We start from the raw sequence: 14,096 nt of genomic DNA, 5'->3' as shown, positions 1-14,096 counted from the left end.
GCCAACATGACTCTCCCCACACCTCCGTTCTCTCCCCCTACTAACATTCCTCTCCCGCCCAGCATGATCGCCCCCCCCTCAGCCCGCGTGACTCTTCGCCCCTTCCCTGCAAGTCTCCGTCCTCTCCAGCTCGCCCACGTCCCTTAGGCTCACGCTACCACCGCCGCCCAGAGCCCAGCTTCCAACCGCCACCCTCGTGCCACCCTGGTCACTGCTACTGTTCCTCCTTCTCATCCCCGCCCCCACCAGCATCTCTCAGCTCCCCCACCTCGTGGCTGTCATCCCCACGCCCATTACCGCTCCCCCCCCCACCATCATCCCTACCATCTTCACCATCAGTGAATGCGCATTTATTGAGCACCGACAAATCCCAGACCCTTTACAGAACACACCGCAGGCGCGGCCCCACGCCCTAGGGCCCCGGCCCCACAGCAAAGCCACCCTGCTGCTGAGCAGGGTGCTGTGCGCAGCCCAGGGCGCCGGCTGGGGCTGGGGGCTGGCCGGCAGTGACCTGGAATGAGGTCCTGAGGCCTCGGCCCAGGTTCCATTTGGGGGCAGGGATCACACCACTTTCCTGAGTGCAGAGCAAATAAATAATGGAGAGGCAGGTGTCGGGGCGCCCCGGGACAGAGAGGCCCTGGCATTGGCTTATGTGACTCCATGGGAGTAAGACAGGCAGCCAGGAGCCTGGTGGCGCAGGTGGGGAGGCAGAGCTGGGGGGGCGGCAGCCTGGGGACCAGAGGGTCCTGGGGCCTCCCCTTCATCTCCGCCCGGCCCTCGCCTCTGGGGGTCAAGGGAGCACGTGGGGGATGCCCTGAGAGGCACCACTGAAATGCGGGTGGAGTAGAAACAGGTGGGTGGGGGGATGGGGCTGGACGGCAGGCCAGAGACCCTGCCCCGCCCACAGCCCCTAGAGGGGAGCGGCATCTGTCCTCCACTTGGGGGGGTAACTCTGCTGGTGGCCGTCGCAGCTGGGGGTCCCCATGTTGTCCAGAGGCACCACCACGTCGTCTGGGTTTGAGTTCTTGTTCAGCTCCACCACGCGCGGCACCACCGAGGACCACCGATCTGTGGTGAGCACGACGGAGGGAAGGATGAGGGTAGACAGAGAACGTGCGCGTACACACCGAGCACCTGCTGTGTACCGGGCGCTCCGTAGTGCTCTGAAGGGGCAGGTATGCTTATCCCCATCGTTATAGACAGGGAAACTGGGGCTCAGGGAGGTCAAGGCGCCGCCCGGGAACACACAGCAGTAAACGGAAGGGCCAGAATTCAAGCTCAAGGCAGAATGCCTGAGGGCCCATGTCCTGTGTGCGGCGTCTCATGCACTCGGCGTAGAGGAAGGGGATCCCAGGGATGCACAAGCAGCGAAGGCAACAGCCAGCCCATCATGCCCTCCCATTCTATAGATGCGAGCGGCGAGTCCCAGAAAGAGGAGAGGACAGCTCAGAGCAAATCGGGGATGAGGATGACCAGGGCCCCCCACTCTGCACCCCCGAGTCTCCCCACCCGCTTGCACTCACCCCTCCGGAGCCGGCCCACGGTGTGCGAGAAACCATAGTACTGGTAGTTCTCGCTCTTGCCCGGGTCCTCATTGATGATGCCCAAGTTCTGGTTCCAGTGAGACCAGTTCACCTCGTCCACCCTGCCGGGGCCACAGCAGACAAAGGGTTCGGGGGGGAGCCCCCGCCGAGACGGCACCCCTTCCCCGCCCCCAGGCAGCCGCCCTGCTCCAGCCCCCCCAGCACATCCTCCTCCTTTTCCTAAAACTTCTGGTAAAATACACATAACATAACGTTTGCCTTTTGATCCCTTTTTAAGTATACACTTCAGTGGACTAACTATATTCCCAGGCTTGCGTTACCATCACCGCTCTCTAGTTCCAATATTCCCATCACCCCACACAGAAATTCTGTACCCAGGAAGCAGTAACTCCCACTACGTGCCCCGCCGGCCCCCGTAAGCCCCATACCCCGTGTTCTGCTTTCTGTCTCTGTAGATTTCCCTATTCTGCACATTTCACGTAAATGGAATCGTACACTGTGTGCCCTTCTGTGTCTGGTTGTTTTCACGTGGCATCATGTCTTCAAGGTCCAGAGCGTCCTGAACTTCCTCTGGGTGCACCCCGTTTTGCTTATCCCTTCATCTGCAGTGGACACCCTCCTTCCTGACACTCTCTCCCCGGCAAAGGCAGGAGGCAGCCTCTTGGGCCCAAACTGGCTCAATACGCTTCTCCCCTTTTAAAGTGACTTTTTGTCGTTTTCATTCGACCTCCATATTTCGGGCAATTTCTGCGTGCTAGGACCCAGCAAGGAAGATCCATCCACTCCCCTCGCTTAACAGCGAACTGAGGTTTCTGAACGCTGTTCCCGCAAGGTCACAAAGCTGACAAATTGGAGTCCGGATTTGAGCTCTGGAGCCAAACAGAACAGGACCGGCTGGCTGGCCCGTGGGGTGGGTGCTGTCATCGTCCCCACTTCACAGAGGAGGACACTGGCTTTGCCTGACCCCAAACATGATGGTTGTACTCTATGCCGGCAATGGCTTTACAAAGAGTCACCTTAAAAGAAAAGAGTCACCCAGGGGTTCCCCTGAGAAGGTGGCTCTCCCCGTGCATCCCGGGTAATGGCCCAAGTCCGGGAGGCTCATTCCTCAGTTTCCCCTTTCTGCCGAAGCACTGAAGTGCACCCGTTGTTTTGTCAGTAGAAGATAATGCCTGCAGGTCCCTGCTGTCCCCCCAGCGAGGGACAGAGGAGCTATGTGGACAGCCCAATGCGCACGGGGTGCTAGCTGGGCTTCCCTCACGTGCTAAGGCATCTGACCCGCACAGCTGGCCTGGGTGGGGGGGATGCTATCATCCTCCCCATTTCAGGGATAAAGAAACGGAGGCTGGGAAATAAACCGACTGGCCCAACATCACCCAATAGCACCGAACTCCACTCGGGCCCATCGGGGACTCAGTGGCTTGGGAAGTTGCAATGGGTAGAAAGCATAAGGAGGCTCCATCTGCGCAGGATGGTTCTGCCCTGCCTCACCTGAAGCACCACCTGCGGTCTGGGGTGCCGTCTGAGCTCTTGCCCACGGTCACCATCTCGCCAGAGCGGAAGGCCTTCCTCAGGAACACGGGGAAGGAACGCTCGATGTCCAGAATGGTGGTGGCCCACTGCAGGGAGGAAGGGGCGGGCAGGCCATTGGTGAGCACCCACTCCCCACTCCCCTCCCCACCGCCTACTGCCCTCAAGGTGCCAGGGTGGGCGGGGTTATCCATTCCACTACCCACAGGGGCCCCGGCAGGAGCACAAATGAGTGAAGTAGGATCCGAGCCCTGTGACGCACTCACAAGGTCACCACTCACTGTGGGGAACACTAGGGCAGGTGGGGAACACTAGGGTGGGGCAAACCAGGGAGCATCCGCCCCACGTAAAGGAGACAGCTGCTGTCACCCATCCTCGCACACTGCCAGAAAGGAACGTGGGCCCGCCTTGCCAGGCTTCCAACTTTCAAGAAAGGCCAGAAGTCTGGATTTTTACATGCTATCTCTTAACTGTAAATTTTTGCATTCACTTTTTTTTAAATATGGCAATGCAGAAAATAAGTAAATAAATCTTTGCTGGTCAAACCCAGTCTACAGGCTGCCAGTCTGCATTTTATGAGTTACACCCAGTGGGGAAACTGAGGCCTGGGGAAGTAAGTGGTGTGCATAAAGAGCAAGAGAAGCCTGGGGCTGGTAAAAGCCCCCCCGATACAGATACTGATGCCTCCCTGCGCTGGGGTGGCCCACATCCAAGCCAGCCTCATCTCTTGGGCTGTTGGGGGGAGGGGGGCCCAGAAGCTGCCCTCGGGCTTCGCACGGGGCCCCCGCGGAAATGCCCACGCTCTCTGAGCATCCTGTGCCCACAGAGCTCGCTCAGGGTCCCGGGGGAGCCGATGTGTCCCGTAAGCCGGACCACAAGGTGAATCTGAGACCGCTGCTGGCGGTCAGGCAAGAAGCCTCTGGAAATGCATTAGGTACCTCTGGGAAGTAGGCCGTGGCCTACAACGTCCATTTTACAGACAGGGAAGTGGAGGCAGAATGAGACAAGCAGTTGGCCCCGAGCAGAAGGCTGAAGGGGGTGCAGTGGGCCGGGTCTCTCCGTTCTGGAAGGGGGCGGTGGCTGGCGGGGTGGGGGTGGGGGTGGGGGTGGGAGACCCCCGGGGCGTCACCTGCAGCTTCCAGATGTGCTTGCTCTCCTTAGACACCTGGCCCACCGTCTCCCCCATGAGGGCGATGAGCATGTTGAGAAGTAGCACGAAGGTGAGGATGATGTAAGTGACAAGCAGGATGATGAAGACCACGGGGTACTTGGTGCTGCTCAGCATCTCCAGGTCACCCATGCCGATGGTCAGCTTGAAGAGGTCCAGGAGGAAGGTGCTGAAGGTCTCGCTGTCGCGGCAGGACGGGTACGTGGGCACCGTGCAGTTGGTGGGGTCCTCGCCGCACACCTTCATGTTGGCGCACGGGTTCAGGAGGGACACCAGGGCTGTGGGAGGGACGGGGTGACATTCCCTGAGTGACGACACGTGCTGAGAGGTGCAGAGCGTCATTCCCATTTGACAGCAGGGAAAACTGAGGCTCGGTGAGGGGAGCGCACCAGCCCAGGGTTACCCAGCCTATAAACCAAGCCGAGGGTCCACAGCCTCTGCTCTTTCCATAAAGTCTTGCTAACGAGGAAGAGGTTCCCAGGATCTAGTCCAGCGGTTCTCAACCAGGAGCCGCTTTTCCCCTAGGGGACATCTGGCAGTGTGTGGCTGTCACAACCAGAGAGGCAGGCAGTGCTACTGGTACCTCGTGGGGAGAGGCCGGGGATGCTGTTAACCACTCCACCGTGCACGGGATGCTCCCCACAGAGAATTATCTGGCCCCAAGTGTCAACGGGGCCAAGGCTGAGAAACCCCAATCCAGCCTATTGCTCTCAGAGGTCTTGGGAGCCTGGAAGGCCAGCATTCCCAGGGGGCAGGCTCTCTGTCGTGCTCCTATTTCCCAGCCCACATCAGCTCAGAGAGGACAGGTGGCAGCTGAAACCAGGTACCAGCTCTGACTGTCCCAGGAGCCATGCTTGCCAAGGCCCTTGCCCTCCCCAGACACCTCAAACCGATCATGGTGCACATCCCTTCCCACTGAGCCCAGACGAGGCTTCAGAGTCCTTCTCAACACAGTTTAGCAGCAACGATTAACCCTACGCCGTCCAGGGCAGGGGGCACGAGGAGGCCGAGCCCCTTCAGTCAGCGGGGCATATCTCATAGCGCCTCCATCTGGGATTGCGGCGAGCGGGTTTCAATACACATGCCACAGCTGTTGAGTCGCGGAGTGGCTGCTGACCCGTGTGGAGAAGGATTCTGAGACCTTATCTGGACCTATCGGAAAAAAATCACTCTACGATCCATTAGCAATGTCTGCCATGGGCACAAAACAGAATAGTGGCATGTTTGTGTTAGGTCAGCTTCAGGTGAGGGATCCAGTGTCCCCTATCAGGAGAAGCCCTGGAACCAAGCTGACCACGAAGTTGCTACTTTAGCCTCTAAGCCTCTGCCTCAGTTTCTATAATGAGGACTGCAGTGAGGCTGGCCTCTTGACCCGAATCCCAAAACACTGCAGAACCCTTGACGCTCTGTCTAGTTTCTTCCCAGTCCTACCCCTGGGAGGGGGTAGCTGTATCCTGTCCCTATCTCCCCAGCTAAGGCTACAGTTCTTCTCCAGCATAATCCACACAGAACCTTGGCCTCATCTGGGTTAAAATCTCACCACCATCAGATTCCTGTTTCAGTGTTTGTCCCCAGACCAACCTCCTCAGGTGTGAATGTGGCCTGGTGAAGTTTGAGTCAGCTGCTCCCTTTTGGATGCTGGGCGTTGGATGGCAGCTCACCCACCCCTTGGGGACCAGCCCAATGGCTCAGTCAGTTTCCCCATCTCTGGCCCTTCCCTTATGGCCTGTGCCACTGAGGTCCCCTGGTATCATGACATCCCGGAGCAGGCATATTGGAGACAGCCAGAATTGACCTGAACTGTCGGATTAAGTATGAAAATGCATCCTTCCCGGGGCGCCTGGGTGGCTCAGTCGGTTGAGCATCCGACTTCGGCTCAGGTCATGATCTCACAGTTTGTGGGTTCGAGCCCCGCATCAGGCTCTGTGCTGACAGCTCAGAGCCTGGAGCCTGCTTTGGATTCTGTGTTTCCCCCTCTCTCTGCCCCTCCCCCGCTCATGCTCTGTCTCTCTCTGTCTCTCAAAAATAAATAAATGTTAAAAAAAAAATTTTTTTTTAAATGCATCCTTCCCTGTCCCCATGTCCCTTCGATGTGGTTTTGCGGGTCTTTTCTTCAAGAGACAGAGTCTATCTCCCCGCCCTCTGAATCACGACCGGGCTGTCACTTGCGTTGGCCAAAAGCAGAAGGGACGGTGTGCCAGGCAGCGACAGTGAACACTTCTACTTGCGTTCTTGGAACCCTCAGACCACCATGTGAACACGCCCAAGACGGCTGGAGGATGGGTGACCACGAAGAGAGCAAGATCACCGTCCCCCGTGGCCATCCTCACTAGACGGGCCGGCCAGCAGCCAACCCACAGCTGACTGCAGACACGGGAGCCCATGGAGATGGGCCAGACCTGGCCCAGGTCGGCATGACCACCCAGCTGACCCCAAGACGTGTGAGCAATAGTAGACGATTGGTTGTTTTAAGCCCCTAAGGTTTGGGTGGCTCCTTTTGCAATAATAGCGAATCCACCAATTTTACCATTTCCTAGATTTTGAACTTGGGGCAAGTTATTTAACCTTCCTAAACCTCAGTTTTCTTATCTGTAGAAGGGGTAGTAAAGGCACTCACGCCCCCGACCCATCAGGGGTACTGATGAGGCAGGGATGGGACAGGACTCAGCCCAGTGCCTGGCGCACAGGAAGAACTCAGCACACGCTGGTTACCGTCCTCCGCGTACCACGGCCACCCCACCCCGTGGGGTCCTTGCCCCACCCCGGGCCCCGGGCCCACCTGGCTACCAGAGCTCACCTGAAGCATAGCCAATCATGAAGAGCAAGTAGACCAGCAGGAAGCGGAAAAGGTCTTTGAAGAGGATCTAAGGACCCCGGTGGGAATATGGAGACACAGATGAGACACGTGGTTTCTCGCTTTCCGGTCTTTTCCATCCCAGATCTTCCCACCTCCACCCTATCCCTTCCCCCTCTCCAGCAACGTCCAGACCCTGCCTGCTGCCCCCACAATGCCCCATGTCCTTAGGGCTGAGGGCACCGTCTACATGCATAAGACGCACACAGTCTAGAGGGTTCCCCGGGCCCATACCTTCTGGATCATGATGCTATAGGTTCCCGTCAGCTTCAGCCCGCGGGTAAAGTAAAGGGCGTTCATCCAGCCCAGGACCAAGGCAAAGACCATGACAGCCAGGTAGGCTTCAATTCCCGCCAGGTAGAGGGCCGCTGAGACAATCACTAGCACAGAGTAGATGAAGCTGGAGGGCAGCAGGGGCCAGAGGGGAGAGGGGATGATGAGGCCCTGGAGGTGGAGACGTGCCCCCAAGCCCTCCAGGGTACCAGGACATCCCGATGCCTTCTAGACCCCCAGAAGAGAAACAAGGTGGATGCACTGGGTTCCCCAGCATTCCTGTTGGTCAGAATGCTCAATTAGTTGGCAACTGATGTGTGCGATGGCCCCAAGGCCCTCCAGGATCCCGAAGTGATGCCCAGTGGAGATTTTGTGGCTAAGTGAATTTCATTGTTGTCTAAGAAAAAGGGAAGAGATGTAGTACACATACAGCAACTCATCCTGTGCCCCAGGCAGACATCATTAATCAAGCACAGCGCTCTTACCCACCAAACACAAACATGCCTGAGGATGCTTCACATGCCACTCCTGGCAGACATTAGCAATCAATCACCAGCATAAGACATTGCATTATTTCTATAGAGGTGTATATGGTGAGAACCCTCTAGCAATCATGTCTTGCTTTAAGCAGAAGACTCTATTGCTTGACATTGGCCTTGTCCTGATGTTGGGCTACAGCTGTCTGGGCTGGGTGAACCCGCTCCTAATAGAGTCACCTCCCCAGCAATCTGGATGCTGTCCCTGCCCCAACCGTGCCTTCCTCACCCAGAAGCTGCCAGCCTGGGGACCTCTACTCACTAGAGTAGCTGGAAGGAGCCATCGATGAAGAGAGAATTCACTCCCGGGCATTTCTTCATGAACAAGTCTTTGATCTGGAAGAGGGGAGGAGGCATGTGAGAGCGGGGTAGAGATGGCAGGAGTGCAGAGGGGAGGGGAGAGGAGAGAGGGAAGCAGAGACCAGATGATGGGTTCTTTTCTTTTGGGGGAGGAGGAAAAAGCAGAGAAGGAGGGTACAGGCTTAGAAGAGGAGGCAGAAAAAGGGAGTGGAAGGGGGGACATAAAAGGAGGAAGGAGGAAGGGAGGAGGGAGGGCAGGGTGGGTGGGGTCGGGGGCCAAGCACTCACGTTGGTAAAGAAGAACAGGATGCCGGTCAAGAGCGTGATGATCTCGCCCGCCAGCCTCAGGTAGTCCACGGTGGTGCGGTAAGGGTACGGAGGCTGAGGGGGCAGGTGGCGCACGGGTCCTCCCCCAGCCCCTCCAACATCTGGCCCTTGATCCAGACGCGCCCCAACGCCCCCCACACACCTGGATCCTGTGGACCCTCCTCCCTCACTCTCTTCCCCCTGAGTGCGGGGGAGGGGGGCACCCCCCATCCTGTTCCTCAGCTCTCTCCTGTCCCTCCCACAGGGGACCCCGCCCGGGGGTGGGGGGAGGCCCCAGCTGTGCCCCATCTCCTGCCCGGCTCGCAGCCACTCACAGTGCCCTCCAGTGGCTGGTAGTAGGCGGTGAGGGTGAAGATGACCATGGCGCACAGATAGGAGACCACGTTGATGTAGAAGGAGACAGCCCCGAACTTGCGCCACTTGTCCCTCAGCAGTTCATTGATGGGCTCCACGGCCAGCATCTCGTGGCGGTTCTGTGGGAGACAGGGTGATCAGGGGCCACCCTTCCCGGCACGTGGGATCTAAGCTGGCTGACTCTGGCACGCCTTCCCCCACCCTCTGCATCCTCCTGACCCGCTCTTGAGCGACACTCGAGGATTCATGGGGAACTGGATGGGGATTCAGAATCAACACCAGACTACGGGCTCAGTATTCAAGGCTCCGCCCAATTCTGCCCCAACTTACCTCTGTAGCCTATTCTAGGCTCAGAGAACCCAGAGCCAGAAAGCTATTCTCATGGTCCCCAAACTCCAACCTATGGATTTTGCTGGTAGCAAAATCACCTATGTAGCTCATCAAAAATATAAATCCTCGGGCTTCAACCTCAGAAGTTCTGAGTCAGGAAGCAGGAATGGGAAATTTAGCCCCAGGATGACAGACAATTGACTCACCCCGATGCTGAACCCTAGGAAGACATCAATAATTGAGCCCTGCACAATAGTTCTCTATACTGTTGTTTCCCAGGCAGACACTGCCAATCGATCAAAGCTTGTACCAGAGATGCTAAACCTCCCACCACCCCTATTCGAAATCAAGCTAGTCACTAAGTCAAGTTAGTCACTACTTCCAAAGATGAGGGAAGCGAGCTCCAGCAAGGGAAGGCATGTGTCCCAGCTCACAGAGCCGGGGAGGAAAGGGAGACTGTCCGCACCTAGTCCCCAGCATTTGATCAGTGTCCCGTCCCTTCAGTGACTTGACTTTCTTCATAACCATGGATCTGGGCAACAGCATAACCACAGAGGTGCTATTGCAGTGTTATTCCTGAGAGTTAAAGGCAGAAACAAACCCAGATGACCAAGAATAGAAGAATGGTTCATTAGAATGTGGTACATTTACTCGCAGCAATGATATTGCAGAAGAATATTTAATGGTGCAAAACGATATTCGCAAAATACTGCTAAGTGAAAAAAAGAGCTTTCATAACTTCATCTAACGACTACTGATGATAATAGCTGACATATAATGTGTATTCTGTGCCAGACTGTTTCAAATGAACTCATTTGGTTCTCCCAACAACTCCAAGGGATGTGAACTATCCTTATCCCCATTTTACAAAAGAGGAAGCTGGGACTCAGAGAGGTTGGGTCACTTCTCCGGAGCCACACAGCATGTAAGTTACAGAGCCCCTCCCAGCCCCGGGGTCCCTTCCCTGATCCCAGCCACACCCTTCCTTCCCTAGGCTCTGTCCCCTGCCTTGGTGCTCACCTCGATCTTGCTGTTATACACCAGGATCTCCAGCACAGAGGCCTCTTCCCCACACGTGTCCAGGGAGGAGAGGTCATACAGTGAGGAATACACTGGCCCGTAGGCCCAGTCCTTGAACTTGCGGGACAGGTGCCTCGTATCCTCGTCTGTCACCTCCCGGCGAATGATGTGCTGAAAGACCTGCACGGGGTGGGGGCGGGAGGGTCAGGGGGCCCCAGGGAGGGACACCAATGCTCAGCTTCTCGAATCAGAGGGACCCCGGGGGCCCTGCACAGCCCATCACATGGTGCCTCCCCAGAGAGCAGCACGTAGTGGGGAGGAAATATTTACTTAGCATGTCCTGGGCGCCAGACCCTGTGCTCACATCATCTTGTTCTTACTCTTACCATCTTAGTTTTCAGATGAGCAAACAGAGGCTCAGAGCAAAGAAGGGTGTTCCCTGAAGCCACACAATCAGTCAGCTGAAGCCAGACCGAACCAGGCCAGCCATAAAAATCTGAATTGTAGGGACGCCTGGGTGGCTCAGTCGGTTAAGCGTCCGACTCTTGATTTCGGCTCAGGTCATGATCCCACGGTCGATCGTGGGTCTGAGCCTCACATTGGGCTCTGTGCTGACAGCGCAGAGCCTGCTTGGGATTCTCTCCCCCCTACCCCCGCCGCCCCCCGCCGCCCCTCCCCTGCTTGTGCTCTCTAAATAAATAAATAAATAAATAAACTTTAAAAAATGTTTTTGAAAATCTGAATTGTAACGAATATCTTTTTTATGTAATTAAAACAACAATTAACCAGCTTTATTAACATGTTAAATCTAGAAATAATTGTTATATCCAGTCCCTCCTGATGCCACTGCTACTGTATGTAGCCTACACACAGGATTTTGAGGAACAGAGAGGGTGTGGAAATTGCCCAAGGCCACACAGATTAATAGGGCAAAGCCAGAATTTAAACTTAGGCCTTTTAAACAGAAAATCTTAAAAAATAATAATAATAATGGGGCATCTGGGTGGCTCAGTGGGTTAAGTGTCCAACCCTTGGTCTTGGCTCAGATCATGATCTCATGGTTCATGAGATCGAGCCCTGCATCAGGCTCTGAGCTGACAGTGAGGGGCTTAATTGGGATTCTCTCTCTCTCTGCCCCTCCCTGCTCATGCTCTCCCTCTCAAAATAAATAAACTTAAAAACACACACACACACACACAAAACCTTAAACTCAGGCCTTTTCCACCACCTCAAGACTCTTTTATAAATTGGAATTTTAATAACTTTTGCTATGATTTTAATAGGACAATCATAATCCCTGCCATTTACTGAGCACTTACCACCCACGCCAGGCTCTTTATTAAAAAGCTTTAAATGGATCACCTTATCTAGTTGTCATGTGATCCCAATGGGCACTATTTTCATCCCCATTTTACAGACGAGGACACTGAGCACAGAAAGGGGAGGGGAGATGCCTGCAGTCACACGCTGGGAAGTGGCCGAGCCAGGCTTTGGACCCAGGTGCTCCAGACTCCAGAGCGCCCCGGTTTTGGTTCTCAATCAGGGCAGTGGTGCCCCCCCCAGGGGATGATTTGGCAATGCGTGGAGACTTCGAGGGTTGTCCCAGCGGTGGGGAGTGCCACTGGTATCTGGGGTTCGAGGTCAGGAACGCGGCTAAACATCCTTCACTGCACAAGACAGTGTGCACACCCCAGAACAATCTAGTCTCAAATGTCAGTCATGCCCAGGATGAGAAATCCCCTCTGGGCCCTGTGCTGTGAGGCCAGAGGGGGAAAGAACCTGTGCAGGGCCCTCGGGTTGGGGGCTGAGCTAGGACCCTGACAGCGGATTATAGGGGAGTTCACAGGCGGGCCCTGCGGCTTAGATTTCTATGAGTGCCTTGTCCTGGCTGGCAGGAGTGGGGCGTGATGCTCCCAGTGGCACGGGATGAGGACTGAGGCTCTGGGATGAAGTCGAGCAGTTTGGCTGGACAATAGGGAGCCACAGCAGGTTCTTGAGCCGGGACACCTGCACAATGGGGTTGGCATGATAGCAAGTGGGTGTGCATATTAATAATAATGAACGTCAGCGCAGCCCCCTCCAGTGTGTGTGTGTGTGTGTGTGTGTGTGTGTGTGTGTGTGTGTAGAGGAGCGGGGGAGGGGCTGCTATGCCCCACCCCCCCACCCCCCACTCACCCCAATCTTGCCGGTCTTGGCGGCCATCATGAGGGGCGAGAGCCCATCGTTGTTGAGCACGGCCTCCAGGTTGCTGTCGGGGAAGAGGCGGGCACACTTGAGCAGCAGCAGGTCGTACATCTTGGTGACGAACTTGGTGTTCTCACGGGTGTTGTCGGCGATGGCCACCAGCGCGTGCAGCACCGTGTTGCCGCGGGAGTCCTGCCGCCGCATGTCCGCCTTCTTGTGCGGGTTCTCTGTCAGGTAGTTGACGATGTGGGGCTGGTTGGTGCAGGCGGCCAGCGACAGGGGCAGCTCGCCTGCAGGCCCGGGAGGAGGCAGGGAGAGGTCAGTGAGGGGGGCCCCGGGGCAGGGCTCCGCCTGTGGGTGCTCGGGGAACACACGCGCCCCGGGGACACGGGACACAGTGCCAACAGTCCGTGTCCACGTCACGCCGAGGCGGTTGCACATTTCTGCGGGAGACGGGCTGTGGGCTTGCGATTTGGACGCTGTGAGGGATTCTCTGAGGGACCTTGTCCCTGAACTTCAAATAACATGTGCCTTTAAGCAGGGGTGAAATTCAGGGGCGCCTGGGTGGCTCAGCCGGTTAAGCATCTGACTCTTGATTTCAGCTCAGGTTGTGATCTCACGGGGTTCGTGGGTTTGAGCCCCGCTCGGGCTCTGCAATGACCGTGCAGAGCCTGCTTGGGATTCTTTCTCTCTCTCTCTCTCTCTCTCTCCTCCCCCTGTCTGTCCCTACCCTGCTCGTGCTCACTCTCTCTCTCAAAACAAATAAATAAAAAATTTTTTTAAATATTTTTTTAATGTTTATTTATTTTTGAGACAGAGAGAGACAGAGCATGAATGGGGGAGGGTCAGAGAGAGAGGGAGACACAGAATCGGAAGCAGGCTCCAGGCTCTGAGCTATCAGCACAGAGCCCGACGCGGGGCTCAAACTCATGGACTGTGAGATCATGACCTGAGCTGAAGTCAGTCGCTTAACCGACTGAGCCACCCAGGCGCCCCACAAATAAATAAATTTAAAAATATATATAAGCAGGGTGAAATTGAGACTCTTTCCTTGGTTCAGCCGGGACGTGGTGGTGATGGTGTTTGGGCCCTGCGATCGGGCCACTGGTGGGTCTCAAGGACATACTGACAACCTGTCCCAGCCCCAGAGGCTTTCATGGTCCCCACTGCACAGACGGGGAAGCTGAGGCTCAGGGAGGTGAGGCGACCAACACCGACATGGGGCCAGAGCCCTCGGCCAGCAGGGGCTCTAAGTGTCTGGGGAGGGGTCAGGGCTGTGGACACCACCAGGCACCCCAGCCCCCTCCTCACCAAAGTAGAAATAGCCTCCCTCGTCCTTGGGCTGGAAGAAGCGCCCCCGGGCCTGGGCATGGACGTCAGCTCCTTGGGCCACCAGGAGCTCCACGTAGTGTTTGCAGCGGCGCTCGATGGCGATGTGCAGGGCAGTCTGGCCTGGGGAGGGGGGTAGGGACTGTCACCGCAGGCAGAGACCGGACCAGGCTGCAGCGCGGTGGGGTGCAGAATGTGGAAATCAGGCGAGGGGCTGCAGGCCCAGGCCTTGACCGTCTCCACCCAAGGGCAGCAAACGGACCTCCAGACACTGCCCGGATGTGGGATCTCTGACGCACGAAGCCGTGACGTGCTGCACTGTGCATGCAGAATTTTAGACTCAAAGG

At 56.4% G+C, this 14,096-nt stretch overlaps 1 protein-coding gene across 1 annotated transcript in view; it reads right to left on the bottom strand.

Moving 5' to 3' along the window:
• Positions 1 to 455: 455 nt before the first annotated feature.
• TRPV4 (transient receptor potential cation channel subfamily V member 4) overlaps positions 456 to 14,096 on the bottom strand; it is a 35,142-nt gene continuing 21,501 nt past the window's right edge. Inside the window, exons 5-16 of the mRNA XM_030292243.1 lie at positions 13,732 to 13,872; positions 12,412 to 12,710; positions 10,237 to 10,416; positions 8,847 to 9,005; positions 8,494 to 8,586; positions 8,168 to 8,241; positions 7,331 to 7,496; positions 7,040 to 7,106; positions 4,204 to 4,520; positions 3,036 to 3,163; positions 1,524 to 1,645; positions 456 to 1,068 (exon numbers count right to left, since the gene is read on the bottom strand). Coding sequence (XP_030148103.1) covers positions 911 to 1,068; positions 1,524 to 1,645; positions 3,036 to 3,163; positions 4,204 to 4,520; positions 7,040 to 7,106; positions 7,331 to 7,496; positions 8,168 to 8,241; positions 8,494 to 8,586; positions 8,847 to 9,005; positions 10,237 to 10,416; positions 12,412 to 12,710; positions 13,732 to 13,872 — 1,904 coding nt within the window. The 3' untranslated portion in view covers positions 456 to 910. The remainder of the gene's footprint in view (positions 1,069 to 1,523; positions 1,646 to 3,035; positions 3,164 to 4,203; positions 4,521 to 7,039; positions 7,107 to 7,330; positions 7,497 to 8,167; positions 8,242 to 8,493; positions 8,587 to 8,846; positions 9,006 to 10,236; positions 10,417 to 12,411; positions 12,711 to 13,731; positions 13,873 to 14,096) is intronic.

This window comes from Lynx canadensis, chromosome D3 (assembly GCF_007474595.2).
Source record: "Lynx canadensis isolate LIC74 chromosome D3, mLynCan4.pri.v2, whole genome shotgun sequence".
Taxonomy (NCBI): Eukaryota; Metazoa; Chordata; class Mammalia; order Carnivora; family Felidae; genus Lynx; species Lynx canadensis.
Note: the sequence above shows the minus strand (reverse complement) of the source record. Positions and strands in the feature narration are given on the sequence as shown.